This window comes from Opisthocomus hoazin, chromosome 3 (genome assembly GCF_030867145.1).
Source record: "Opisthocomus hoazin isolate bOpiHoa1 chromosome 3, bOpiHoa1.hap1, whole genome shotgun sequence".
Taxonomy (NCBI): domain Eukaryota; kingdom Metazoa; phylum Chordata; class Aves; order Opisthocomiformes; family Opisthocomidae; genus Opisthocomus; species Opisthocomus hoazin.
The window spans coordinates 368,401-394,950 of NC_134416.1; the positions used below are offsets into that span (position 1 = coordinate 368,401).

Consider the following 26,550-nt stretch of genomic DNA (forward strand, 5'->3'; position numbering starts at 1 on the left):
TCTTGGCCCTGCTGAACCTCATGAGGTTCACACGGGCCCACTGCTACAGGGTGGTGAAACCCTGACACAGGTTGCCCAGAGAAGGGGGAGATGGCCCATCCCTGGGCACATTCCAGGCCAGGCTGGATGGGGCTCTGAGCAACCTGATCCAGTTGCAGATGTCCCTGCTCACTGCAGGGGGGTTGGACTAGATGACCTTTAATGGTCCCTTCCAACCCAAACTATTCTATGATTTCTTTCATTGTAGCAGAGTCCCATTGGCACAAACAGCTGAAGTACCAGCCGCATAGATTGCACCAGGCTCCCTGCATCCCGATGCTGGGGTGCTGACAGAAGCTAGGCAGATGTCTCCAGCTTATGGTTTAGGTCTAAAGCACACACAGTCTGTAGTTCCTTCTAAGAACTGTATAAAACTACACAAGGAATGTGATAGCATTATGAACTTAAACTGTGCTGCTCAAGGGGCACCAGGCTCTCCAGTCTGCAATGGTCTTGCTCAGTTTCATCAGCCCATTGGCTTAGCTATAACGGGCTCTTCTCAAGGACATGAAATCATCCCTGGAAACAGCAGGTAGATGCCATTTCTGGGATTGCTCACTTCTCAAGCTAATTCGCTACTCAGATGCTCAGTAGTCTTTAAGGCCCTGAATATTTCTCCTGTTTTCCTCCACCTATTCCCTGAGAGGCATGTGCTTTTCACAGCCAACGAGCTAAGGAAGACGGCAAGGGCACCTCTCTCAGCATAAGTGAGGGGTCCCAGCCACGCAGTGTCCAAGCTCAGCTCTCACTTACAGGACCCTCAGCCTAAGTCCCACAGTTTGCTTTCACTGATGTTTCCAGAGACTGAATCTTCCACATGACCTGCAGTCCTGGTAGGGGCCCAGCAAGATTCTACTAAAATGACAGAGCATCACTGACCGGGGAGGTCAGCAGCCATCCACCGAGCTAAGCACTCCCCCAGAGCTGGTCTGCTCTGGGGGCATCCTCAGCCACCACCACCCATGTGGTGGATCTCCAGCATGCTTGTCCTTGGGAGCTGCACTACCACATTGTTCTTGACAGTGAGGGCACAGATCTGCACAAAGGAGACTGTGCTGCAGGGACACCAGCGCAAACCAGCTACCCTCTCCAGCCACCACGGAGACTTCCGCAAGATGCAGGTGGAACACAGGCAGGAGCCAAGGGAGAGGCAGACAGACTGTATCCTGATACAAGACTGAGGTTTCCTGGGCCACTGCACCCTGAGGAGCAACAGAACTCCGCAAACGGAACGCGACAGCTACCAGCCGGAAAGAGGGACCAAGAGTGGTGATTTCCCAAATGCGGGATCAGGAAGCACCTGGCTATACTCAGCTTTACCTCTCAGTGACAGAAGTGCTATGCAAAAGAGAAATGTAAGAAATATTAGTATGTTTTTCAGTGATCTAGATCTAAGATGGACAAACGTTCAGGACACACTAACAGCAGACCACGTCTAAGCCAGCTCACGTTTTGCCTGAAGCGGAAAGGATTTGTCATCTCCCTCCCAGAAAGTCTTACTCCAAAACCAAGAAAGAAAAGCCTTCCTACAGGAAAAAAGAAAAGTCTCAGTTTGCACCTGAGGGAGTAGCAAAGAGCCGAGTCCAGAGAGAAGCAGGCCAGCACTCTCATGTAATACACGGGTCTGGTACCATTGTACTGCCCTAAGGGAAGATACCTCCATGGAAGCCGTTAGTACCGGCAACAGTTTCTGTCTCTTGCCAGTGGCAGCAGCATTCTGCTTCCAACAGTTCCTTGGAAACACTGCCTGCAGGAAGCCCGCTGACCCAAAGGATCAGGCAAGCCTACTGAAAGCTTGGAAACAAATTCAGGAAATTCATCATAGTCTGAGGATGAGCTAAGGCAGCAAGATACAGGACTTTAAACCTTGGGACAGAACACCACACATGTGCCACCACAGTGCTACCTGCCCCTTTCTGATATTCCAAAGTGCTGCATGTGAAGACCTGAGGGGATTCTATAGTGGGGCTGCATGAGATGTACCAATAGTTAGCCCAGTCCACCTTTCTCAAGCAATTGCAGTGCCCTGAGTTAGATCCTCCTCCCTGTCCCAAAGGGTCATACACAGCACCCTGCAGACTCCCGAGTCCTCCATTCCTTCAGGGTTACCCACCACTCCCAGCAGTAAGCATTTATTTTCTTCCACCTTCTCCTTCCTCCATGCGCTGCAAATAGGAACTGAACTTTCCACTTCAGCCCCCTTTGGTTTTTTTACATTGCTTCCATCTCACTCCTGATCTGCAGCAGCCATTCTCACCTCAGGTATGGAAAAGTAGGGAAAGGAGGTGAAAGCAGGGGAGGAAACAATCACTGTGTGTTTGTGGTCAGTCAGTTCCAGAAGCCACTTGACCCAGAGAGATCAGTTTCCCCTACAACAACGGGTGAGCCTGGGAAGCAAATCAAGCAGACTGAATGATTTTTGGCAGAGAGAGAACAGTAGGAGTGGTACAGACCTCTTCCTCCTCAATGCGAGCAGGTTCAATCAGCAGATTATTGGCTTGATCAAACGACACCCCCTGTTAGGACAGGAACCAGCAAAGAGGCATGCGGATTAGTGGAGCATAAACCAAACCCACCACCACTACCACCACCACCCAACACACAAACGCACACCACTCCGACAGGTCTGACCACACAGCACCAGAGCAGACCCCACTCACACCGCTCCTGTCACCCCTACCAGCGAGCACCCGCGACAGGGCTGCTCCCGGGGCTCACAGCATGCAGAGTGTCAGTGCTCCTCGGCCCAGCTCACCGGAAGCTGCGTGTCTATGGCCATATCTTGTCCGTGTTGGCACTCTGAGGCTGTGACCACCAAGCTCACAAGGTGAACACCATTAGCTGACTTTACTCTCTCTGTACCAAGTCATTCAGTGAAGAAGGAAGGATTAAACAACACGGCAGAAAAGCACAGAGGGACCTCTGGTGCCACCCAGCTGCTGCACAGGAATGAAGCCACCCCAGGCCAAACTGCATTGGTCCCTCCTGCAAAGGGAGGGGCCTCCAGACACCCAGGGATCCCACTGCCAAATGCGGGAAACCTTAGAATTTCTCTTGAAAATCAACTGTCTTTGCAAAAAACCTTCTGGTTTAAGGATGCCCTGTCCTACCTCCTTCTCCAATGCACGTATGCAGCACCTCTTGCTTGAAACTCCACTGCGCAGGGACACTGCTCCCCACATTCCCACTCTGGAACGCAGCTCACGAGGCAAGCCAATAAATCTGCCTTCATGGAGCAGGCATCCAACCCCAAAGGAAAACTGTGACTTCCAGGCAGAAGGCTTAGTCGATAACAAAGATAACTTTTCTGATAGATATAGGCGTTGACACCACCAAACCTGTGGTCTCAATGCCTATTTAGACTTTATACGTTTTGCCAGCGGGTCAGTGCATCCTCAGCTTTGAGACCCTGACTAAAATAAGCTTTTTGGGTGAAGGTTTGCATTTGGAAATCCAAGCATGGCAGTCTTGGATGAAGGGGACTCAAGACGGCTTCACACATTCTTACAAGCAGCAGCAGCACCAACTCCTTTTCATTCTGAAGAACTTCTCAAAATGTAAGGAAACTACATATTTTGTCCCTAGGGAATATGGGACAAGCCTATCAGCTCAGATACAGTAAGGCAAGCATCCACCAAAAGAAAGGCTCCAAAGCAAACTGCAGTGCAAGAACCTGCCCCAGAGCAATCTGAACTCCAGCATGGGGTGGAAACGATCCCAGCAGTCTGGAGCGTGCGTGGTAACAACAAGAACAGATTTTACTCCAGCATCTTCCACCAGTTCAGAGACCCACATCTCACCCATGACATTTATTGGCATCAGACTATGATGGAGATTCAGCCACATCCTAATCCCTGCCTGCCACATACACCTCACAAAATCATCACATCACCTTCAGTAAGAACTGGTCTAACCTCATGCAGTGTCCCTCATCAGTATACCCCTATTCTGCTGTGAGGATCCTCCTCAAGCAAGAATCTCTGTGTCCCCCTAACCAAACATGGTGATCCAGCTGAGTAGAGCCAAGGACCTCCTATCTCATCAGCCCCCAGCAGAACCAGATGGGCCCATCATGGCCCCAGGGCAATGGCAAAACTCCAAAGCACAAGTCCCCCTAAATCCCGACGCACGCTTCATCAGGCTGCGTCTGTGCTGAGGCAGGCCCAGGGTGGAACCAACAGGAAGGGCACGCTCCTGTCTGCTCTCACTACCCGCTCCTCTCCAGGAAGCACTGTGGCAGAAAGACGAGCGTAAGCAGCCTGAACATTAGCCTGAGATTAGATCCATTCAGGGACAGAGCTCATCCTGTCGCAAATGAGGTGCAACAACCAGCAAGCGAGGAGGTGATTGAAAGGAATGGAAGAACCTGTCGGTGATGAGACATAAGAACCTCCTGCAGCACGGAACACATCACACATAATGGGGAGGGTGCAAGAATCTGGATACGGCGGAAGGAGTCAGACATCAGCAACATGGCACAGCTCTTCGACAGTCACATGAGCCCCAGAACGAAATTCATCTCTCCCTCCCTCAGCACGTCACTCCTGAAGTGCTGGAGCCTCTTGCCAACGTTTGCATTGGCACCACATCAACGTGGCTGGCAGTTCAAAGTAGCAGAAGGGAGGTCTGGCACCCCTCTGACCTTCCCCCCTCCCCTCAAGACCTTACCTTCACTGATGGCTGAGCAGATAAAGCTCCATTCTTTCTGTCATCCTCATCCCATGCTCCCTCCTGATCCTCGGGCTCTGCGTTGTTATTGCAGCCTCCTAACTCCTCTTCCTCTTTGGGGACTCCGTCGCTGTTCAGCCCCTGCAGGAGTGCCACCACTGCCTCTGGCTTGGGCAGTTTAGTTATCTTAAAGTGTTTCTTATAATGGGGCGTGTCCTTGCGGATAAGCCTCTGTTTCTCCACTGGGAATGGTCGCTCTTCGTCTTCATCCTCATCCTCACTCCGTATTAGTGTGTCCTCAGCAAAGTGCACAGTGGGCTACAAAGGCAAAGCCCCAGAAAGGCTGTAAACCTCAGGCAACAGCCGTATCTGGAGGCAGTGCAGAAGCCTGCCGTCCCCCCACTACCAACACTGGCAAAGCCAGCGCTGCTGCTTTTGTGCTAAAGAAGATGCAGGAACACACATTAAAATCTCACCATACTTGCCTTTTTCCATATCAGCTCCTTCACCCAGACACATCTTCTGTCAGCTCCAGGGGTTGAGGGCACTCAAACCTGTAATGCTGATTTCCCCACAGTCCCTGCCTGACTCCCACACTGTCCTTCCTGGTCTCCCAAGGACCCAGCTCCCACAGGTTGCCTGAACCTCTACTTGTACTTGGCTTCCACAGCCTGTATTTGCCTCCAGTGATGCCCAAATCACACTCTTTACATCCATTTACCATTTTCACCAAAACTTTCAAGTCCTTCCACTTTTTATCACAACTCTGCTGCAGTTCCTAGGCTCCTACCTCATTGTATTCCACTTCCACATCTTCCTCCTCTTGGTCAGCAGCTTCTTTATGCTCCTCTTCAGCTCTGGGCTTTGCCTCCTTCTCCAGTTCCTGCATCTCAGGCACCTGCCCATTCGGCCAGTTCCTCTCTCTCTCCTCTCCCTGCTCCTCTCCCCTGAAGTCAGCCGAGGCAGTGCTGTTGGAAAGGTGGGAGTCCTCACTGCGATTTGACACGCCGCTCAGCCTCTTCTCCTGAGAAGACGATTGTAAAAGTCAAGAAGGAAACCAAAGCAGCAGATGCAGGAATGCAGTGTGACTGGTGCGAGGTGGGGTATGGTCCAGTACCAACAGAACCAACTTATTCTTCAGGCTGCCCACTGATTTCCCCTCCAAGCCTGTCGCATCTCGCCTAGGTCCACCCCCGTTCCACCATCAGTGTAGGCATCTGTTCTTGGTATCACACCTGGACAGCAAGATGCCTCCTCCGAGCACTCCGTTCCCATCACTCTTTACTAGGAGTATCAGAGCCTTCTTTTCCTCTCCCTGTGTTACGACAAAAGTGGTACCAATGCACATAATTCCCCTTACACCGTTCTCTGTCTCCTGGTTGCATTTCTTGCTCTATCTCAGTGTCCCCAGCTGACACCACAAGGCATATTCCAACCCTTGGAATCCAGGCAATCCACACTCAGCCCCTTCCAGTCTTTCCCAGAAGTAAGTTCCTTATGCCTAGCTTACACACACCTGCCTGCCCACCCCCCAAGCCCGCTACGTGTTCTCTATGGTTGTCCATTTCTTAGTGAACCGCACTCACTTCTGAGTTGGGAGAATTCAGGTCCTGGTCAGGCTTTGCAGCAGACACCTCACTGCGCCGAACTTCAATCACTTTCTTCATAACCTTCAGCTCACTGGGATGAGGGGTTGCTCTGCGCTGTAAGCCCTACCAAAGAAAAACACCCAACAGTCAGAGCAGCACGTGCCATGCCTCAGGACCGACTCATTTCAAAAAACGTGTTTCATCAGAGCGCTAGAGCCCCAGCTGGACATGCCCTAAATGTCACGTTGCAGGATGTGACCTGGGCCTCTCCACTGCTACAGCCTGCAGCTGGGAAGAGGAAAGAAATGGAGGCAGAAAACACTTCTCAGAGCTCGCTCTGACATTATCCTGATCTCCCTTTGATAGAGGGATTGGGAGGAATTAGAGGGACAGGAAGTTTTAAATTACGCTTCAGGCTTAGTAAATGTGAAATTGTCAACACAGAAACTCCTAAAGGAACACACAGGTGGAATACCTTCTTAATCCCTCTGGTGCTTCTTAACATGTCTGACAAGCCTGTATGCTCTTGAAGAGCTACTGGAGAGAGTCCAGCGGAGGGCTACGAGGATGGTGAGGGGACTGGAACATCTCTCCTACGAGGAGAGGCTGAGGGAGCTGGGCTTGTTCAGCCTGAAGAAGAGAAGGCTGAGAGGGGACCTTAGAAATGCCTCTAAATATCTGCAGGGTGGGTGTCAGGAGGATGGGGCCAAGCTCTTTTCAGTGGTGCCCAGCGACAGGACAAGGGGCAATGGGCACAAACTGAGGCACAGGAAGTTCCGTCTGAACATGAGGAAGAACAACTTCCCTCTGAGGGTGACGGAGCACTGGCCCAGGCTGCCCAGGGAGGCTGTGGAGTCTCCTTCTCTGGAGATATTCAAGACCCGCCTGGACAAGGTCCTGTGCAGCCTGCTCTGGGTGACCCTGCTTCGGCAGGGGGGTTGGACTGGATGACCCACAGAGGTCCCTTCCAACCCCTACTATTCTGTGATTCTGTGATATACTATACTTGTGATGCTTAGCTAGTCCCACCCCAGCTAAGAGACAAGAAAAAATGTATTCTAAAGTTAATAACCATGTTAAAAACAATCAAAAAAGCCCACAAAACCTTCAAACACCAGCAGCATATACATGCAGCAAGGATAGATGCAAATACAATTTATTAGAAGGATTCAGATGTCAAAAGACTTTCTTTCCACAAGAGAAAAAGGAAGAAAAATCCTGCAAATTTAAACCGACAGAGTATTTGCTGAAAACTGAAACATTTATCCTGCCCTTTGCCTCTGCAATTTAAGCAAAATGCTCTTCCATAGTTTTTGAAGCTGTCTGTCTACAGTGTTTAGCTACTTCAGTAACAGGATACTCCACAGCATGGGCTTGCCTCTGGCTCCACACTTGGAGGGGTGCAGATTGCCTGGCTCAAGTTTGGCTGTGCAGCTCTTCCCCACGAGAGGGGTCAACCAAAATCCAGTCCTGACAGTGCTCTGACTATTCGGATCTCTGGACTACGTGACTGCTCACCTACCATGGGCAGGTTAGCAGTCACAGCTCATCTCCCACGGGACAGCCATCAAAATGTCAATCTGCACAAAGGCTCTCAGGGAATTCTCTCTTTTACCTGCTTGTCTCTTCAGGGCACCAAACGCCCTTCGGACTGCAAAAATACAGTACATGTCCGCAGCAGTATTACATGAACACCATAATGGCTCCCCACCTTAGGAAAAAAGCTTACATTGTGCCTATGGTTCCACAGGGAGCTAACAAGCCTCCAGAAACTCTATTTTCTTACCCGTCTCTCAGCTCCAGACTCCTCTTCATCATCTACTTTGGGTTCATCCAGGAACTGAATAACACTGACTCTGTTTAAATTGGTGTCTGTCCAGCTCTCATCCACACTGTTCTGCAAAAGATTCTCTGCAGAGAAAGATAATGCATTGGGAGCTACTTTCTGAACAAGCATCGTTGTAGGCTTGGATGAAAGACAGTTCTCGACCCATTAGGGCATTTCTGTTGTATCTGCCCATGACATCAAACCACATGTCCTTTGAGGACAAAGGATGTAGCCTCCAGATCTTGTCACCTCTTACGTGTCTCCCACCAGATCTACAGCAGCCTCTGCAAAACAACCTGAATGGTTCAGCTCTAGCACTCCTTACCCAAGAACTAAGGAAAAAGGTAGGATTAAGGCACGAATCAGAAGTACTGACACAAGAATATCACCACGACAGGAAGCAAATCTTACAGACAATGAACCGCTCAGTCAACAGATCAAAGCAGAAGACTTTAAGACTAGGCTGCAGCTTCTTTGCCACCTGGCAGAAAAGCAACTTCTCAGCTTTAACAATCTCTGCCTTGGAAAGTTGCCACCGGCCATTCAGGAGCCTAGGTCTGCTACAGGTATCACAGTAACGAAGAACAGTCCAACCAAGCAGAGAGCAAGGTTCAAGGCCTCTTCCCTGCAGCACTCTCCAGAGTACACGGTATTGCAGATAGCATTCATAAGGCAGTCTCTTACCTAGGCTAGGAGAGGGCTGCTGAGGAAGCAGGTAACAAGTAAGAACTTTTTCTCCTGTCTTTTCATCATCCTCTGTTTGGAATTTCAGCATGGGTTGGGACTGATTTTCTGCCAGCCACAGGGCTTTCAGGTTAAGATTTGTCAAAGCAAATGGCAAGTTCTGCAGTCTGCAAAAGAAAAGAAGAACTGCTGGTTAAACTTACTTGGTAATGAAGGAACTTCAACTCGGCTCCAGACTGCCTCATCTGCACTGGAACAGGACAGAGACAAGCCACTGCAGGATCCCGCACTCTTACACACACTGAAGCAGCTGGCTCATGCTGCATAGCATACAACAGTTTGGGTGGGAAGCGACCTTTCAAGGTCATCTAGTCCATTCCCCTTGCCATAAGCAGTGACATCTGCAACTCGATCAGGTTGCTCAGAGCCCCATTCAACCTGGCCTGGAATGTTTCCAGGGATGGGGCATCTCCCACCTCTCTGGGCAACCAGTGTTTCACCACCCTCAGTGTAAAAGATTGCTTCATTATATCTAGTCTAAATCTACCCTCTTTTAGCTTAAAACCGTTACCCCTTGTCCCATTGCAACAAGCTCTGCTAAAAAGTTTGTCCCCATCTTTCTTATAAGCCCCCTTTAAGTACTGAAAGGCCACAATAAGATCTCCCCGGAGCCTTCTCTTCTCCAGGCTGAAGAGCCCCAACTCTCCCAGCCTTTCCTCATAGCAGAGGTGCTCCAGCCCTCGGATCATTGCTGGGGCCTCCTCCGGACCTGGCTCTGCCACAGCCACAGACTGGACTCCAGTAATCCATCCTCATCAGTTTTTAGCAGAGGACAACTCCCATCAACAATGTGAAAATGGTAAACTGTGAAGAGGGCCTTGAAGACAGAAAAATTATGCTTTCATGGACCAGCAGGCAGAGAGTGTTTGAAACAGAAGCTCTGGTCAGCTTCCAACTGCTACAAAAAATACCAGCCTCAGCTAACAAAACTGCAGCTAAAATCTGCAGCATCTTTCAGAACAGATCGCAGTTATCTGCACACTGTGGGGATGTGTGCATCGTGAGACCCCCGGGAGCTCTGCGTCCAGCTCTGGAGCCCTCAGCACAGGACAGAGCTGGAGCTGTGGGAGCGGGGCCAGAGGAGGCCCCAGCAATGATCCGAGGGCTGGAACCCCTCTGCTGGGAGGAAAGGTTGGGAGAGCTGGGGCTGCTCAGCCTGGGGAAGAGGAAGCTCCAGGAAGACCTTATTGTGGCCTTTGAGCACCTGGAGGGGCCTGCGAGAGAGCTGGAGAGGGGTTTCTGACAAGGACATGGAGTGACAGGACAAGGGGGAATGGCTTTAGACTGAAAGAGGGGAGATTCAGATTGGATATTAGGAAGAAATCCTTCACCATGAGGGTGGTGAGGCCCTGGTCCAGGTTGCCCAGAGAAGCTGTGGCTGCCCCCTCCCTGGCAAGGTTCAAGGCCAGGTTGGACGGGGCAGGGAGCACCCCGGTTGGTGGAAGGGGTCCCTGCCTGTGGCAGGGGGGTTGGAACCAGATGATCTTTAACCCAACCCAAACCATTCTATGATGAGAACTGATAACACAAAACTACAACATCTGCAGGAAGGAGGACAGCAGACAGGGATTTTCCCTGATCTTTATTTCACACTTGGCAAAACGCCCCCACACATCTGCAACAGTTCTACCCTGTAACAGGGAGAAGGGCTTAACAGGCAAAGCTTGAGACACACACGCCCTCTTCCCGGAGCCCTAAGCAGCCAGTCTGGGCTCCTCCAAACCGGGATCCTGGGATCAGCACAGATCCAGCGTCTCCCAGAGCACACCAGCGCCCAGACCATGCTGCTCCCTCACGGCAGCCGCCTTCGGAACATGCCCACAAGCCTGTTCCCCCTTCCTGCTGCTGACCTGTTCCCAGCCACATCCAGGACGTGAAGCTCAGTGGTGTTGGCAAGCTCTGGTGGCAGGAGGGCCAGGCGATTGTCTCGCAGGGACAGCACGTTCAGATTGGCACAGCCTCCAATCTCAGCTGGAAGGGATGTTAGCCGGTTCCGATCTACGTTGAGGTTCGTCAGCTTGGCTAGCTTGCCGAGGGACTTTGGTAAGGCCTAGAAAGGAGATGATTCAGTAGTTGCAAAAGATAAGAGCAGTAGAATCAAGGTATAAAGGCATAAAGACATCTATCTGTGGAAAAAAAGCTGCCTTCTGTCCTATCAGACACATTTTCGATGAATTTCTCACTATAACTTTGGGACAGATTTTCCCTCAGGTTCACAAACCATTACATGCCAACTCTTCACCTCAGCACAAGCACAGAATACCACTGATAAAGACTTTTCTCCCATTCATCTGTCCATTCCCAATACTTGTGTTTTAACAATCAAATCATGAGCAGTTTGGAGCAGGGCCATTCTAAATTACACGACTCCATGGCCCCTTGCCAAACGCAGCTTTTGACGTAGTCCTGCTCCCATCAGATTGGATGGTCTTCAGGACTGGCTATCCCAGAGCGAGCATCCTGGCTATCTTCGAAAATTTTTCAGAGAAAAAACACCAGCGACAGAAAGCAGCTTCCACCAGGGTCTTCTCAAGAACCTGTGAGCTAGCTAGGTAGAAAACTGTGCATCAAAGCAGCTAAAGGAAGAGCAGCTGGAGCATGCTCAGGAATTCTGCTCAGAGGCCAGAAGATGGGAAAAGATCCCTGTCATGTGGCTAAACTGAACAGCACAGGAGAGGGAGGGTGGCTGCTGGTGTACTTACTGTCAGCATGTTCTCTGTCAAGATGAGTTCTGACAGATTTTCACAGTCCCCAATTGACTCTGTCACCTCTGTCAGCCGATTCTGGTCCACCTTGAGGATGGAGAGCTGCTTCAGCTGACCTGGCCAGGGCAACAAGCTAGGTGTGAACTATGCCACAGAGAGAACGATGCTGTTCTATGTTCATCTGTCTGAAATTCCTCCCGTTAGGGATTACGTTGCCTAACACCACACGCACTACCTTTCTTCCCCACCAGGCCTGTTCACAGGTTTTACCCACGCGTGATGCAGATGAAGAACCAACTTGTCCTGTAGAGTTCTGCTTGCCTTTATCAGCTACTGCTTTTGCTCTCAGCTATGGTGACTATGTCCATCAAGTCCTAACACCTTGTTACATGCACTCTTGCCTGAAGCCCCCACCCCACCAGGAGCACTGCCTGGGCAGTGAAGTCCTGCACTGCTCCCCATCTCCCAGTACTCACCAATCCCATCTGGAATGCCTTCCAACACGTTCTGTGACAGGAGCAAGTCCGTCAGTGCTACCAGCCCACTGACCTCATTGGGCAACTGCTCCAGCTTGTTCTCCGACACATCCAGACAGACCAAGCGGCGAAGATTGCCCAGCTCCTAGGATCAGAAAGGAGACACTGCAGTTTGAGGGAGCAGCTGAGGAAGGGAGCAAAGTGGTGAATCAATGGCCCTGAACAGGTACTCACTGGAGGCAGGGCTGAGAGCTGGTTCCGGTCTAACCAAAGCTCACGCAGGTTTGGTAGCGCTCCCAGAGTATCTGGCTGTAACAAAGCAGGACAGTAACAGCGTCAGTCCCTTCCACAGGGGAGCAGCTGTTCTACAGCGTTACATATCACACAGCCCCTCTGCAAAGCTAGACGTTGTTATTGCTTCCACACCTCCTAGAGCCATTCACCAAATGGTTTATGAAGCTAACGTGCTGGTGTGCCACATATGTTTGGAAACGTCTGGGATTGCATACTGGCTGCAGAAGGTCCCAAGAGGAAACACGGAAGACAACAGCAAGGACTGTCTGGTAGCAGGCAAGACAAGAACTGAACAGGGGCATAGAAACTCTGGCCTTAAGGAAAAAATGAGTCTTTCTCCTCTTCCTCCTCTCAGACGTGAAAACAAACATTTGGGTAACACTGGCCAACTCAACATGAAATGGCAGCACCATCAGCAACAGACACACGTTCATAGCCTCACTCCACAAACCCCACGCACACCGAGTAGCACCTGGGTTTGGAGCTAATGCACCCCTGGAGCGCGGTCCAAGCGTCAGACAACTATTCCACAAGTAAGCAGCAGCCTTGTGTGTAGCAAGCTGCACAGACTCCCTTGCCTCCCAATTTAGATGGGTTTCTGCCAAAAAGCACTCCAGAACATTAAGAGCAGGATTCGGTAACAGCTTAATCCACAGCTGTAAAATTAAAGAAATCACTGGATGTCCCTGAACGTCTCGACAAGCTGAATTTCGAGACTCTGCACTGGCTCTCAGCAGGTTTACACTCGGAGCCCTCCACGGAGGCACCCCAATCCAGAGGGCACACATGCCGTGCTTGGCTGACTCACTGCCAGGAACAACACCCAATGGTCCCGCACTTTGCAGCGGAGAAATCGAATCAGAAAGGAGGAAGGCAGAAAGCTGGCCCAGCAGAAGTGAAAAACAACAGCTGGGGGCAGTGCAACACAGAAGAGAGAGGAAGTACCAGAGCCCCTAACTGGAAAGGAAAGATCCTTAAGCAGCTAGATAGCAACAATTAACATCCCAGAGCAAAAGTGCTTGGAAAGAGCAGAGCAAGTTGTGCATAAGGACAGCAGAAAGCAAGACACAGGGGCCAACACATAAATAGAACATTATGCTGGGAACAATGACTAAGCCATTGTGGGCAGATCAGAATCTTCTCAAACAACTTGCAGGCCTATTTCTTCACATTTCATATGAAAAAGCAGTTGCTTCCATAGAGGTACAGGGTTCTGCCCTACCAACCACCCGCATTCCCTCCCCACCATCCCTCACCTACCAGCACTTCCAGGTCATTGCCACCAAGATCCAACTGTTCTAGCTTGACAAGGAAGGAGAGTGAACTGCACAATACAGGGAGCAGAGAGAGAAAGAGAGGAAAAAAAAAAAAAAGAAAGAACGAACGGAAGGTTAGCATCTGGGAAGCACATCTCAAAAATTATATAATTTTTAATAACTCCTAAAACAGGTGGGGTAATCCTGACCTTTTTCATAGTCCCTCCGAGACAAGCAGTTTAGGGCAGTTGGTACCCTTCCCCAAGCCAGACCATCTGCTCCAGGGAACTGGGTTCAGTAGCATCACCAGTCCCAAAGCGAACGGTTTCCACGCTGTCACCAATTTGCCTTCTCCCCCTCCCACCATAAAATACTCTTTGAGCAAAAACATGACAGATGACAAGCCACACCTTAACACTGCTGCCCACTTCTGTAGCAGGGATGGGGAACTGGGCACAGACTAACAGATAACACTAGAGTGTCAGCAGAGGACAACATGTATTTGGGGGGCAAGGGGAGCACAGCGGCAGGGAGTCAGGAATGACAAATTCAACAGCCTCAGCTTCCCTGAATGGGATGCCCATGCTGCTTAAGTGAAAGGGAAAGACAACACTGGCACAATGTCTCAGAAGAGGTCAACACATACAGACAAGAAGCTCACGAGGCAAGACACTGCGAGAAGCCTGCACAGGAACCAAAGCCTGTCAACACTGGTGGTCCAAGGACATGCCCTGAGTATCCAAACACACTGCGACCTGGTGGTATAAAAGGCTGCAGTCTGCAACCCCACAAAACCAGGAGTCAGTTGTTCTGACGTGGCCCAGGTGTCCTCAGCTCTCAGTCCTATGCCATCAACTCCAACTCTCACTTCCCCAAACTTGAGCTGCTGTCTCACTTTACTCTAGGGCAGAACTACCATCTCAGCCCTGCCACTTCCCCATAGGGAATGTCTTCAGTTCTTTTCATTCTCTTCATAAGAAATTGTCCTAACACAGAAACCACTGCATTTCTCTGAATATAGAGCTACACATCTCAATGTCATCCAAACTAAGGAAGCTGGGGGCTGCAAATCTATAAGAAAGCAATAAAAGAGATCTGTCTCGCATGTGCCAGGCTATAAAAATATCTGGGCTACAAAGGAAAAGCAAGTTCTTACCTTATGCAGAGGTGTATTTTGAGATATTATATTAAGCAAAGGTTTATCAACAGGATCATCAAAAGGATTCTGTTGTATAGCAGTCTCTCATTATGACTGTACATGTGCTGTTTGACTTCTCTGAAGGGTGAAGCAGCCTTGACTGTACTTTCACAGTTTGAATTCCCCCACAAGCGAGCTGTGGAATCCACTCTGATACACGAGGTCTTGCAAAATGCCTCACTACAGATCACCCTCCACTGTTCCATGGGAATCCATCAACGAGAGCTACCCTTCCCAAACTATTGGCAAGCTGCGTCCCATCTGTGTGGGAGAGACGAGGAGCCATCAGCTGCACAAGACGAACTGTTTCAGAACTCAGCTGACAGCACAAGACTAACCAATGAAATTAAATTTTGACAAGTAAAGGTCATCGCAAGCTGGATCTTTTAAGGGGCCCAACAACAACAACAACAAAAACCAGAAGGACACCGATACACTACGCAGTCACAAACTCACAGTACTGAAGCCCACCTACCTACCAGGCTCAGTAAGCTTGCAAACTGAAAGCATCACCCATTGCGGTAAGTCATTGCACACTTTGGCAAGATCACTTGGACTTGTTTAGAGCCATTCTTGCGCACAATTTGCAACCAGACTAAGTACAAGAGCTTCAGATCTGGGTAGAGCACCTGACAGGACCACTTAGATTTCTTTGGCCATTGATTTTGATCTCATATTTGACTGACAGATCTGATGAAAATTGCCTTGGCCGTCAAGATCCTCTTTCTACTTTCGGAAATCATCCAAAAATAGAATTTGGCGAACTGGGGAAAGGTGAAAAGAAGCCGGAACTGCACTGCAGAATGAGTATCAAGCCTGGACTTCTCTTTCAGAGAAAAATCCCCAAAACTCGTAGCATGCTACAAGTATCTTGCTGGATGGCATACAAATCTAACGCAGGGAAACAAGGGAGCACTGGGCATGAGAGATCTCCCCAGAAACCGTACGGGTTTGGTCACAGACTGAATTCTCAAACTCCAGACACTTGCTGGTGAAAATCCACTGGGACCATTTTTCACTGCAGTTTGAAAGCCCAACTTTGGATGTAGCTACTGCACCTCTTTGTTTACACGGTGTATCACAGTGGTGGTACCTGTCTGTATGAACACAAAGCATACACAGAACAGACAGCAGTGGGTCCCAACACCAGGACTCAAACTTCTCCTGCTTGCCTGTTCTCAGCCTGGCATAAGGATCTTTGGCTCTCACATTCTCCCTTGTGGCTATACCCCATGTGGGGCCATCTCAACTGGTCTCCTAATATCGCCTTTCTGTGACAGGGTGTTAATGCTGACAAGTTCTGTGCAGAAACGATCCAGTGACTTTGGCATCAGAGAAAAGATGACTTAATTTGAACGATGCTTCTACATTGTGTAATCGCCAAATGTAAAGCCTGGGAGCTGACCAGTGCAGATTCTTTCAGCTCCTTTTTGGAAGTGTCTTGTCCTCTGGGTCAAAGCTGACACATGAACTCTACAAGCAGATATAAGTGATGTAATATAAAGCCTGCACTTGCAGGTCCCAGAGGAAAATAACCATCAGGAAGAGCATGCACCTGAGGTCGAAGCAGCATCTCACAGTGAGGGAGGCACGGCCATCACAGAAGCAGCAAGACTACAGCCCTAACTGCTTGGAGTCTCAAAGCCTTGCTTGAGCACTGTATTATCAGATGCCTCCTTTGCCCTCTTGTTTAAATAAAGCAGAGGAGCAAGGGGGCAAAGTACAGGCAGCCAAATTAAATACTTGCCATGAAAAGTAAGAAGGCACTGCGGAAAGGTGGCAATAGGTGATGCCTCACACATTCACTGAGCAATTTGTACGGCCCCAAAACACACTGCTATTCAAAAAAAGGCAGGTAGAATCCCTTCCAACATATATTCAAGGAAGACTGGGGGAATCATCAGTTGGATGGATAAGCAGGCAGAAAACAAGCTGACAGAGCTAACGTAGGTTAGAAAACTCAACAACTCTCAGTGGTTCCAAACCAGAGATTAACGTACAGACTCATTAGTTCTCCACTTCCTATCTATGTGATAGCATCAGCTGTACCAACCAGATCCTCTACCAGGAATTCATCTCTGTCCCTAACTCTCTGAAACACTTAAGAAGACTTACCTCTTCTACCTTGCTGGCTTACTTTTGGTCTGCTGCAGGAAAGCCACTTATCCTGCCCATTCCCCCAAACTGCTCAATCAGAACAGTCAGCAGGGATACCCAAGAAAACAGACATGTCAGAAGCAAAATTTATCTTCAGTCATATTCTGCTGCTATTCCAGTTATGAATTTCATTGTATACAGAGTTCTTCCTATACCCACATCAGTACATTTTTCTCTCTTTTTCCAAAAGAATCTGTCATCTGCTCCAACTGCCCCCAAAAAATGGTTCTCACCATTTCCAGCAGCTTTCTTGTGAAACCCTGTCTATTACAAATCAGTCCTGACACAGAGGCTGAGTACAGACTCTGAACATCCTTCCCTGCACCTTCTCTCTCCCTGTTCACCCCAATTTACAGAAATCCAGCAAGATGCGGCTAATTTATGCAAAGCCTTCAGCCCTCCCAAGCAAAGTGCTACAGCCTGTACTACAGGAACAGCAAGTCCCTAAAGGAATCGGTAAGAACGATCAGGCAGGAGACTCCTGAAGCCACCAGACAGACACTCACGTGGGGAGAGTCTTTAGCAGGTTCTCACGTAGCTCCAAAGTCACCAGGTTTGCCAAACTGCAAGAGAAAAGGGAGCAAGAAAGCCAGATACACTGAATAGGCCTTCAGGGATACAAGAAGATGCTCATATCCCTTCCCTTGGGACCACCCCTCACGGCCTGCACAAATGCATATACATGAGCGTGTACACACGAATGGAGATGACAGGGGAAAACAAAAAACAAAGAGGCTCTTAAGTGACTTCCAATGAAGGTGACTGATGATTGCAAAATCACAGGGAAACAACGCTGTGCCCAAACTCAGGGTAAGGATATGTGGTGTCACATAGAGGACTGTCTGCCCAAAAAGATAAAATCCCTCAGGTTTAGAAAGTCTAATCCCATGGGAGGGGCACTGCACCCCATGAGCTTTGCCTTGACCATTTGCTAGCAGCACAAATCATTTCAACATCATTGGACAGTTTGTTTGAAAAGGGGCAAATGGGCACTCATAAAATAAGGAAAGATAAAGGATTTGAGAAGCCTAGATGCACCCCTTCCTGTGCCACACACCAGAGGAGGAGAAGCAGCTGAGACCAGGAAAGGAACCTTTCTAAAAAGGTTGTCTTTTAGCAAGAATAATGCTTAGAGGTGCTCAGACAGTAAGCTCAGTACAGTGCCAAGCTGTCACTGTGATGGCACACTCTTCCCCTCCAAGTCCTGCTAGCGTTGCCACCCAAACCCTCCTCCCTGTTACGAGGAACAGGGGCATACTCACTTCCCAATGTCATTGGGGAGGCTCTGCAGGGACACATCATTCAAGGCCAAATGGCCGAGGCTCCGAAGCTGTGTGAAGCCCTCTGGAAGCCTGTGAAAGCATGGCAAAAGAACCCACCATTAATTCTGCGCACAAAACAAGACCCAAATTCCTCACTTAAGTCCCCCAAAAAGTCAGTCTTATCCCAGTCAGTACCAACACGTGGAAAAGTGAAGAGCAGGAACCAACTTTGACCTTAGGCTCCCGATCCAGGATATGCCCCGCTTTCCAGACAACAATATCCCCTTGCACTGAAGTCACTACACATTCAAGTGGGCAAGCTTGGCTCTGCACTACTCCAGCATGAATCCCAGACTAAATTATACCATGTAATCATTCAAACTTGGAAAGAGGAAGAGCTACCAAGCAATCCAAATGCCCATCTAAGGATATTTCTGCAGATGACACTGCAGCATTCCCCAGGACCCAGCAGTACCATCACAACAGCTCCAAGGCGCAACAGGACAGTGAAAGACCCGTAAAAAAGAGAAATCCTTTGCTGTTCACAGGCAGTTCCTGGAGCTTCCCCGCCCCACTGCTCACAACACATCGCACAGCTCTGGGCCAAAAAAGACTCCGACAAGTAAGTTCTACACTAGAAGTGCTGCTCTTTGCCGTGGTACAGGGATTCTCACCGACTGAAAAGCTTCTCACGTTCTGGCAGTGTCTGGCACCACAAGAGGGAAGCAGAGTTAAATCTACCGAAAGGGGGACCTGGGCAGCGCTTGCCCATGAGCACAAGGGGCAGGAGGCACCTGGAGTCAGGCTGGCATCTGCAGGGACCCTGGCAGACAATGCATCAAGACACCAGTGCCTGAAAGCATGGTCCACCAAGACAGAGGAGCCACACTAAAACTTCCAAAACATTACGGATTAAGATCTGTAGAGGCAGAAGGCTGAAGAAACAAGGCTGAGCGCCCAATTGCTGGACATAGCTCTGGGCACTGAGACACCAGGGACACCAACCAAACACAGTTCAAAGGATGGCCATCCTAAGCTATAAATGAGAGGACAGCGGGCAAAAAGGGCCGGCAGCGAGCAAAAAGGACAGCATGCAGGCCTTTTTCTACTCTTCTGTAGTACAGGTCCACATCCATGCTGGTTTGTGCACTAGAGTGAGAAGTTGGGGAGGGAGTAACAAACTTACTCCAAGAGGACGAAAGTCCTCACCATTCACACCAGTGGCAATGGCATGACTACAGGGTCATCAATCCAAGCCATAGGGCCTGCAGAAGAGGGAACACACACCAGCTCTTCCCTGCAGAAGAGGGAACACACACCAGCTCTTCCCTGCAGAAGAGGGAACACACACCAGCTCTTCCCTGTGTTGAGTGTTCCACCTGGCAGGAGAGCAGACATCTGCAGGTCTTGGCAAAGGCAGGGTGATCCTAGGCCTTGACTTCAAGGGAAGGCAATGACAAGACGAGACCAGACAAAGTTAGGGAGAATGAGGAACTTCAACTCTCATTCTCAGCTGGACAAAAGGGTTGTATATGCCTTCTTACCTGGAGAGAGGATTCCCACTGAAGTCTGCGATTTCCAAGGATTTGCAGAATTTGATGCTTTCAGGAATTTCTGGAATGTCTGGAAAAAAATACGTGAAAGAAAGAAAGAGGCTTGAGAAGAGCCTATCATGTGAAAATGGGACACCAGGTACTGGTGACCACCCAAGACACAGTGAAACAACCACATTTTCATAGCTCAGGACCCACGAGAGATCATTCTGCAGGACTGTGGAAGGGTACTGTCTCTTCCAGAACATGACTGCACAGGACAGTGCTACCACACTGAGAGTAGCAGGCCTTTGACCTTACCATTACGGGAGATGTCCAGTTCCACCAGCTGCATGAAGTTGGCAACCTCAGGGGGAAGTCTCTGGATTTCATTGTCACTCAGGCCCAGCTTGCGCAGGTTCAGCAGCCTAAAGAAAGGCTACGACAGGACATAACAAAACGGGGTCAGCAGCAGTTCTGGGGGAAACCTGTCTTCTCACCTCAGGTCAAACCTGAGCATCCATCCTTGGAGACAACTGTCTTGTCTCATAACCTCTGGTCTGGTGAGGTCCTCAAAGTGCAGTAGCTGCACAGATGAGAACCCCGATTAAGGTCTACAAGAGATGAAAGTGAAAGAAGAAAGGTATTTAATAAGTCTAACTTAATGATTCATTTATCACCATTGTCCCACTGCTCTTCTCTGCCCTTTGTAGGACACATAATGGATTTTCCTTGCTTCCTAAGACAACAGTTCATCTTAGGCATTCAAATACTAGCACCATGATGAAGTCACTACACAGCAGCTCGCCAGCAGACACTACAGCGTTTATGAGTCTGGTCCAGAGAAGCCAACCAAGGGGAAACACACGCGGTCTTCCAGACTGCAGTCCTGCCTCTGCTGTCATACACATCTGCTGCGCAGTGCACTTTGTCAGGACATCAGTGACAGGTCCCTGCACCAACAGGGCAAGCGTTTGTGCCACTTGTACTGGAACAGAAAAGGAGCAGGTAAACTATCTGCAGGGCTGAGGTAACAAAGCACCAGAGAAGGAAAGAAAATTCCTTTCTAGTAACACCACAGTCCTAGAAATGTTGACTGGAAGGGACCTCAAGAGGTCTCCTAGTCTAACAACACCCAACTTCTTCACACCTACCCTTGCTCTCACAAGTCAATGATATTAGCTATAAATGGTAAATTACAAGATTCATCAATCATATTCTTTCTAGGCATCCACAGCCTCTCAGTAAGTTTACTAAACACAACCTACTATAGTTATCAACTGAACAAATCTCACAGCTGCTTCTAACTGCCGTCGGACATAGGATACCGGACAGGATGGAAACCAAGGCTGTGGCGTTTGCTGCATTTCCTGGATCGTTTCAGAGCGCCTGGGAATAACAAACAAACAATACTGGGCCACTGCAGAAAATGAGCCAGTTTCAAGAAGTTTACCCACAACCCACAAATAGACAAAGGCAGACACTGTGTCTCTGATTCTGTGTTTGGGTTCTGCCACAGCACAGACAAGTGCTCTAAGTCACCTCTAACACTTCAGAGTTTTAGACAGCCAGGCCTTAAGAAGCTCATAACTCAACTCATGATGCAAAAGAAAGCAGCGATGAAGCCAGGAGCAAACTCAGGCCTAGGAAGTGACAGGCAGAAGCCTGCTAATCCACGGAATTATCCCGTCTGCTCTCACCAGAGGCAGAGACGGAGTTAGAGTAGGCAACAGAAGATGTAATCGCAGGATTACTTACAGATCAGAAAACACATGCAGAGAGTCAGGGCTGCTTATACAGACCACACAGCGAAGGATCAAACAAGAATCTGAGGTCTGAACCTTCTTTCTCAGTTGCCTTTCCAATAATCCACCTGCATAAAAGGCTGCTGAAACAGACCTCTCCAGGAATAGCTGCGGGGTTTTGAGATCTGACCGGGTTTGGGGTGGTGGGACACCCACAACTGCCACTTATGACAAAGAAGAATAATACAGACCAGACAAGGCATGGGCAAGGATTGAAAAGGTGATGCACAACATAACTGTGAACAGATACACAGACCACAGAGAGCTGCTCGCCCCCCGAGACAGGGTGACCATGAGGTCTAACAACATTACTTGAGACATTTCCCTGCTGTAGATCAAAACCTCTGCAGTCTCCCACAGAGGTGCCTCGGTCAGGAAGCGCTGTTGGGTGCAAGTGCGTGTTTGAGGGACAGCGAAACACCGCACGGCCTCTGCTATGCTGCTGTTGTGCTTCCACATCACTCCCCACGCTGAAAGCGAGAAGTGCTCTGGGATGAGCAGCAGTGACACGAAATTCATACTCCTGATGTCCTAAAGTAGTACAGGAGACAATAATATGTAAAAAAAAGAAGAAAAAAATAAAAGTCCTCAACACTGGACAGCATAAGTTCTTGCTAATTCAGTTTATCTAATGCAAATCAGTTTAAAAAGAAAGGAAGTAGGTGAAAGTCTAAATGACAACAAAGGTTCAAGCCAGAGCAGGAGGTTTAGAGACTTGAATTGCTATTGTTTCCTAGATCCTTCTCCTAATTTTAGAATGCAAGGAAATTCCAGGCAAGACATTGTGTTGACCTGACACAGCCTACAAGTTGGAAAATAACAAACGGAACAGAACATCTATAGCCCAAGCTTTCAGCACTTCTGCCTACAGATTTTAGGCAGTCTCAAAATACATGTGCATACTTTTTAAAAATTTTTTTTTCTCCCCCGAATAAACTAGAACAAAATCATGCTATATGTTGCACTGCAATATTTATGGGAAGCGTTTACTGACTCAATAGAAATCTAAAGGCTGATCACCTGTGGGGCAAACTGGTAGCTGTGAACACTGACTTCAGTTTTGCCTACAGTTCAGTTTTCCTTTCACAGAATCACAGAATGGTCGGGGTCGGAAGGCACCTCTGTGGGTCACCCAGTCCAACCCTCCTGCTGAAGCAGGGTCACCTACAGCAGGCTGCACAGGACCTTGTCCAGGCAGGGCTTGAATATCTCCAGAGAAGGAGACTCCACAGCCTCCCTGGGCAGCCTGGGCCAGGGCTCCGTCACCCTCACAGGGAAGAAGTTCTTCCTCATGTTCAGATGGAACTTCCTGTGCCTCAGTTTGTGCCCATTGCCCCTTGTCCTGTCGCTGGGCACCACTGAAAAGAGCTTGGCCCCATCCTCCTGACACCCACCCTGCAGATATTTATAAGCATTTATTAGGTCCCCTCGCAGCCTTCTCTTCTTCAGGCTGAACAAGCCCAGCTCCCTCAGCCTCTCCTCGTAGGGGAGATGCTCCAGTCCCCTCACCATCCTCGTAGCCCTCCGCTGGACTCTCTCCAGTAGCTCTTCATCTTTCTTGAACTGGGGAGCCCAGAACTGGACACAGTACTCCAGATGAGGCCTCCCCAGGGCAGTGTAGAGGGGAAGGAGAACCTCCCTCATCCTGCTGGCCACACTCTTCTTGATGCACCCCAGGATCCCATTTGCCTTCTTGGCAGCTTCTTAGCTAGGCCGTCAAAATCCAAACACCGCAACCCTTCTTTGGCACAGCAGCTGTATCCGTGCAGTCTATTACGATTTAACAGAACAAACTGCACTACAGGCATTTCACTGCTTGCGGTCAACAGCTCCATGTCCAAGTGGAGACCAGTGACGAGTGGTGTCCCTCGGGGCTCGGTATTGGGACCAGCACTGTTAACATCTTTGCTCGCAACATGGACAGTGGGACTGGGTGCACCCTCAGCAAGTCTGCCGACAACACCAAGCTGTGTGGTGCGGTCCACAGGCTGGAGGCATGGGATGCCACCCAGAGGGACCTGGACAGCCTTGAGAGGTGGGCCCGTGCGAACCTCGTGAAGTTGAACAAGGCCAAGTGCAAGGTCCTGCACATGGGTCAGGGCAATCCCAAGCACAAAGACAGGCTGGGTGGAGAATGGGTTGAGAGCAGCCCTGCAGAAACGGACTTGGTGGGGGTGCTGGTTGAGGAGCGGCTCAGCGTAACCCAGCAATGTGTGCTGGCAGCCCCGAAGGCCAGCCGTGTCCTGGGCTGCATCCCCACAGCGTGGGCACAGGGTGAGGGAGGGCATTCTGCCCCTCTGCCCCGCTCTGCTGAGACCCCCCCAGGAGTCCTGCATCCAGCTCTGGAGCCCTCAGCACAGGACAGAGCTGGAGCTGTGGGAGCGGGGCCAGAGGAGGCCCCAGCAATGACCTGAGGGCTGGAACCCCTCTGCTGGGAGGAAAGGCTGGGAGAGCTGGGGCTGCTCAGCCTGGGGAGGAGAAGGCTGTGGGGAGACCTTAGAGCAGCTGCCAGTGCCTGGAGGGGCCTGTCCAACAGGACGAGTGGCGAGGAGGTGGCCATGTACGATAAACATGAAGAACACAGCCAACAACAGTACATGCAACATGAAGTCCAACTCTCAGGCCCGTTTGCACAACCAAATAAAAAGCCTCAAATGTCCCTTCTCGCTGTTGCCAGGCAAATACTGAAGTGTGAAACCAATACAAACAATGGAAGAGAACCATCAAAACTGTAGGAGATCCCTGACTGTGACAAACTTTTCACAATTACAGCACACGAGTCACTTCTGCTTACACGAGTTACACCGCTGCCCGCTGTAAATGGGCTGGGTTCCCAAGAAACTCCAGGTAAGCTAACGGACCACCCCAAGCTATTTACAGATTTTATTTTTTTTTTTTTTTTTCTCTCCACAGAATAGTAGGGGTTGGAAGGGACCTCTGTGGGTCATCTAGTCCAACCCCCCTGCCGAAGCAGGGTCACCTACAGCAGGCTGCACAGGACCTTGTCCAGGCGGGTCTTGAATATCTCCAGAGAAGGAGACTCCACAACCTCCCTGGGCAGCCTGTTCCAGGGCTCCGTCACCCTCAGAGGGAAGAAGTTCCTCCTCATGTTCGGACGGAGCTTCCTGTGCCTCAGTTTGTGCCCATTGCCCCTTGTCCTGTTGCTGGGCACCACTGAAAAGAGCTTGGCCCCATCCTCCTGACCCCCACCCTGCAGATATTTAGAGGCATTTCTAAGGTCCCCTCTCAGCCTTCTCTTCTTCAGGCTGAACAAGCCCAGTTCCCTCAACCTCTCCTCGTAGGGGAGATGTTCCAGTCCCCTCACCATCCTCGTAGCCCTCCGCTGGACTCTCTCCAGTAGCTCTTCATCTTTCTTGAACTGGGGAGCCCAGAACTGGACACAGTACTCCAGATGAGGCCTCACCAGGGCAGTGTAGAGGGGAAGGAGAACCTCCCTCGTCCTGCTGGCCACACTCTTCTTGATGCACCCCAGGATCCCATTGGCTTTCTTGGCAGCCAGGGCACACTGCTGGCTCATGGTTAACCTGTCGTCCACCAGGACACCCAGGTCCCTCTCCGCAGAGCTGCTCTCCAGCAGGTCCACCCCAAGCCTGTACTGGTGCATGGGGTTGTTCCTCCCCAGGTGCAGGACCCTGCACTTGCCCTTGTTGAACCTCATCAGGTTCCTCTCTGCCCAGCTTTCCAGCCTATCCAGGTCACGCTGAATGGCAGCACGCTGAATGGCAGCAGAATTTATTCTGCTCCTGTTAGAGTACACAACACTCGCTTGTCAGCTAGGTCCAGCTAACCACAGTTAAACTGGAAAGATTTTACTTCTGTCTTAACCACGACTGATGCCTCGGCAACTCTGGAAGACCCACTTCAATATCGAAATGTGATGATAAATGCAGAAGTGAGAAAGGATGAAACCCCGCTGCAATTATTAACGAACTTCTTGATTCAGACCACCGCTGCCTTTGGAATCGTTCTACAAAATAAAAATATCAGCCTAATAGAGCAGAATCACTGCTATGACAGTCAAAACTATCGTCACTGCAAAGGGAAAGCAATGTCAGCTTCAAATCGAAATACTGCAATCAGCCAAGCAGACAGCTATCCTGACCACTCAGCACTCACCCTCAATGGTCAGGTCAGTCCTGCTCAAGAACATTTCCAAACAGCACGCTGTGGTTTTATTTGAGGTTATCCAGAGAAACAACAACAGGCTCAGCCAGTTTATGAAAACAAGAAACACTGGTAGCGGCAAACTCGCCTTCGGCTTCTGCTGAGGAACCGAAATACCTGTGTCCTGAGAAAGTGCTGAGCCTCACGGACCGACGACAAGGCCCACTGACCTAGGACACGTTTCTTGCTGATAATGCAAGGATGCCTGGCACTCCACTCTGCGGAGCTTCTCACCCACTGAGATGCAAAAGCACAGAAGTCCCCGATCCCACGGAATTCGGTACGCATGTAGCGTTTTGCCCGGACTTAATTTAGAAGCCAGGACAGCCCACGGCTCCAGCTTTGGTCAATGGTGAACTCTTACATGGGAAAGCAGCGTGAACCAAGGAAGGAGGAAATACCCACCTGATTTAGAAACGAGCTTCTGGCCCCAGATCCTCAGCAGATGGGTGGCACCAGAGGTGGTGCCTAAGCGAGGGAGACGCCTAACTCCTGAGCAGACACAGAGGTCTGACAGTCCCCTGTATCCCTTCCTCATTCATTATGTGAGGAACTCCAACCATCCAACTCCAGCACTGGCTGCATCAGTCACCAGCCACCTCCTGTTCTGCACGAGAGAACGGAACCAGCTGCCCCTGCCTTCACACACCGCCCTGATCAGTATGAGGCGGGCATCTCACTGCCTGCGGACTCCAGCACAGACCTTCCAGCTAGATTAAGAAAGCAAGAGAAGTTTCTAGAAAGCCGAGGTCTGCAAAACTGCAACAAAGTATGTAGCAGGACAGTGAGTGAGGGATGCAGATTTCCAAATA

The 26,550-nt window shown here is 49.9% G+C and overlaps 1 protein-coding gene across 34 annotated transcripts in view; it reads right to left on the reverse strand.

Moving 5' to 3' along the window:
- Positions 1-26,550, reverse strand: part of SCRIB (scribble planar cell polarity protein) — a 115,686-nt gene that overhangs the window by 74,209 nt on the left and 14,927 nt on the right. For 31 of the 34 annotated variants that reach the window (XM_075415375.1, XM_075415374.1, XM_075415373.1 and 28 more), the window contains exons 2-16: positions 20,070-20,187; positions 19,761-19,839; positions 18,217-18,306; positions 17,461-17,517; positions 13,604-13,667; positions 12,284-12,358; positions 12,050-12,194; positions 11,571-11,689; positions 10,719-10,918; positions 8,809-8,975; positions 8,083-8,207; positions 6,294-6,419; positions 5,498-5,731; positions 4,708-5,025; positions 2,493-2,555 (exon numbers count right to left, since the gene is read on the reverse strand). In XM_075415375.1, the coding sequence (XP_075271490.1) occupies positions 2,493-2,555; positions 4,708-5,025; positions 5,498-5,731; positions 6,294-6,419; positions 8,083-8,207; positions 8,809-8,975; positions 10,719-10,918; positions 11,571-11,689; positions 12,050-12,194; positions 12,284-12,358; positions 13,604-13,667; positions 17,461-17,517; positions 18,217-18,306; positions 19,761-19,839; positions 20,070-20,187 (1,980 nt within the window). The remainder of the gene's footprint in view (positions 1-2,492; positions 2,556-4,707; positions 5,026-5,497; positions 5,732-6,293; positions 6,420-8,082; positions 8,208-8,808; positions 8,976-10,718; positions 10,919-11,570; positions 11,690-12,049; positions 12,195-12,283; positions 12,359-13,603; positions 13,668-17,460; positions 17,518-18,216; positions 18,307-19,760; positions 19,840-20,069; positions 20,188-26,550) is intronic. The other 3 variants (XM_075415368.1, XM_075415359.1, XM_075415358.1) reach the window with 2 other exon arrangements.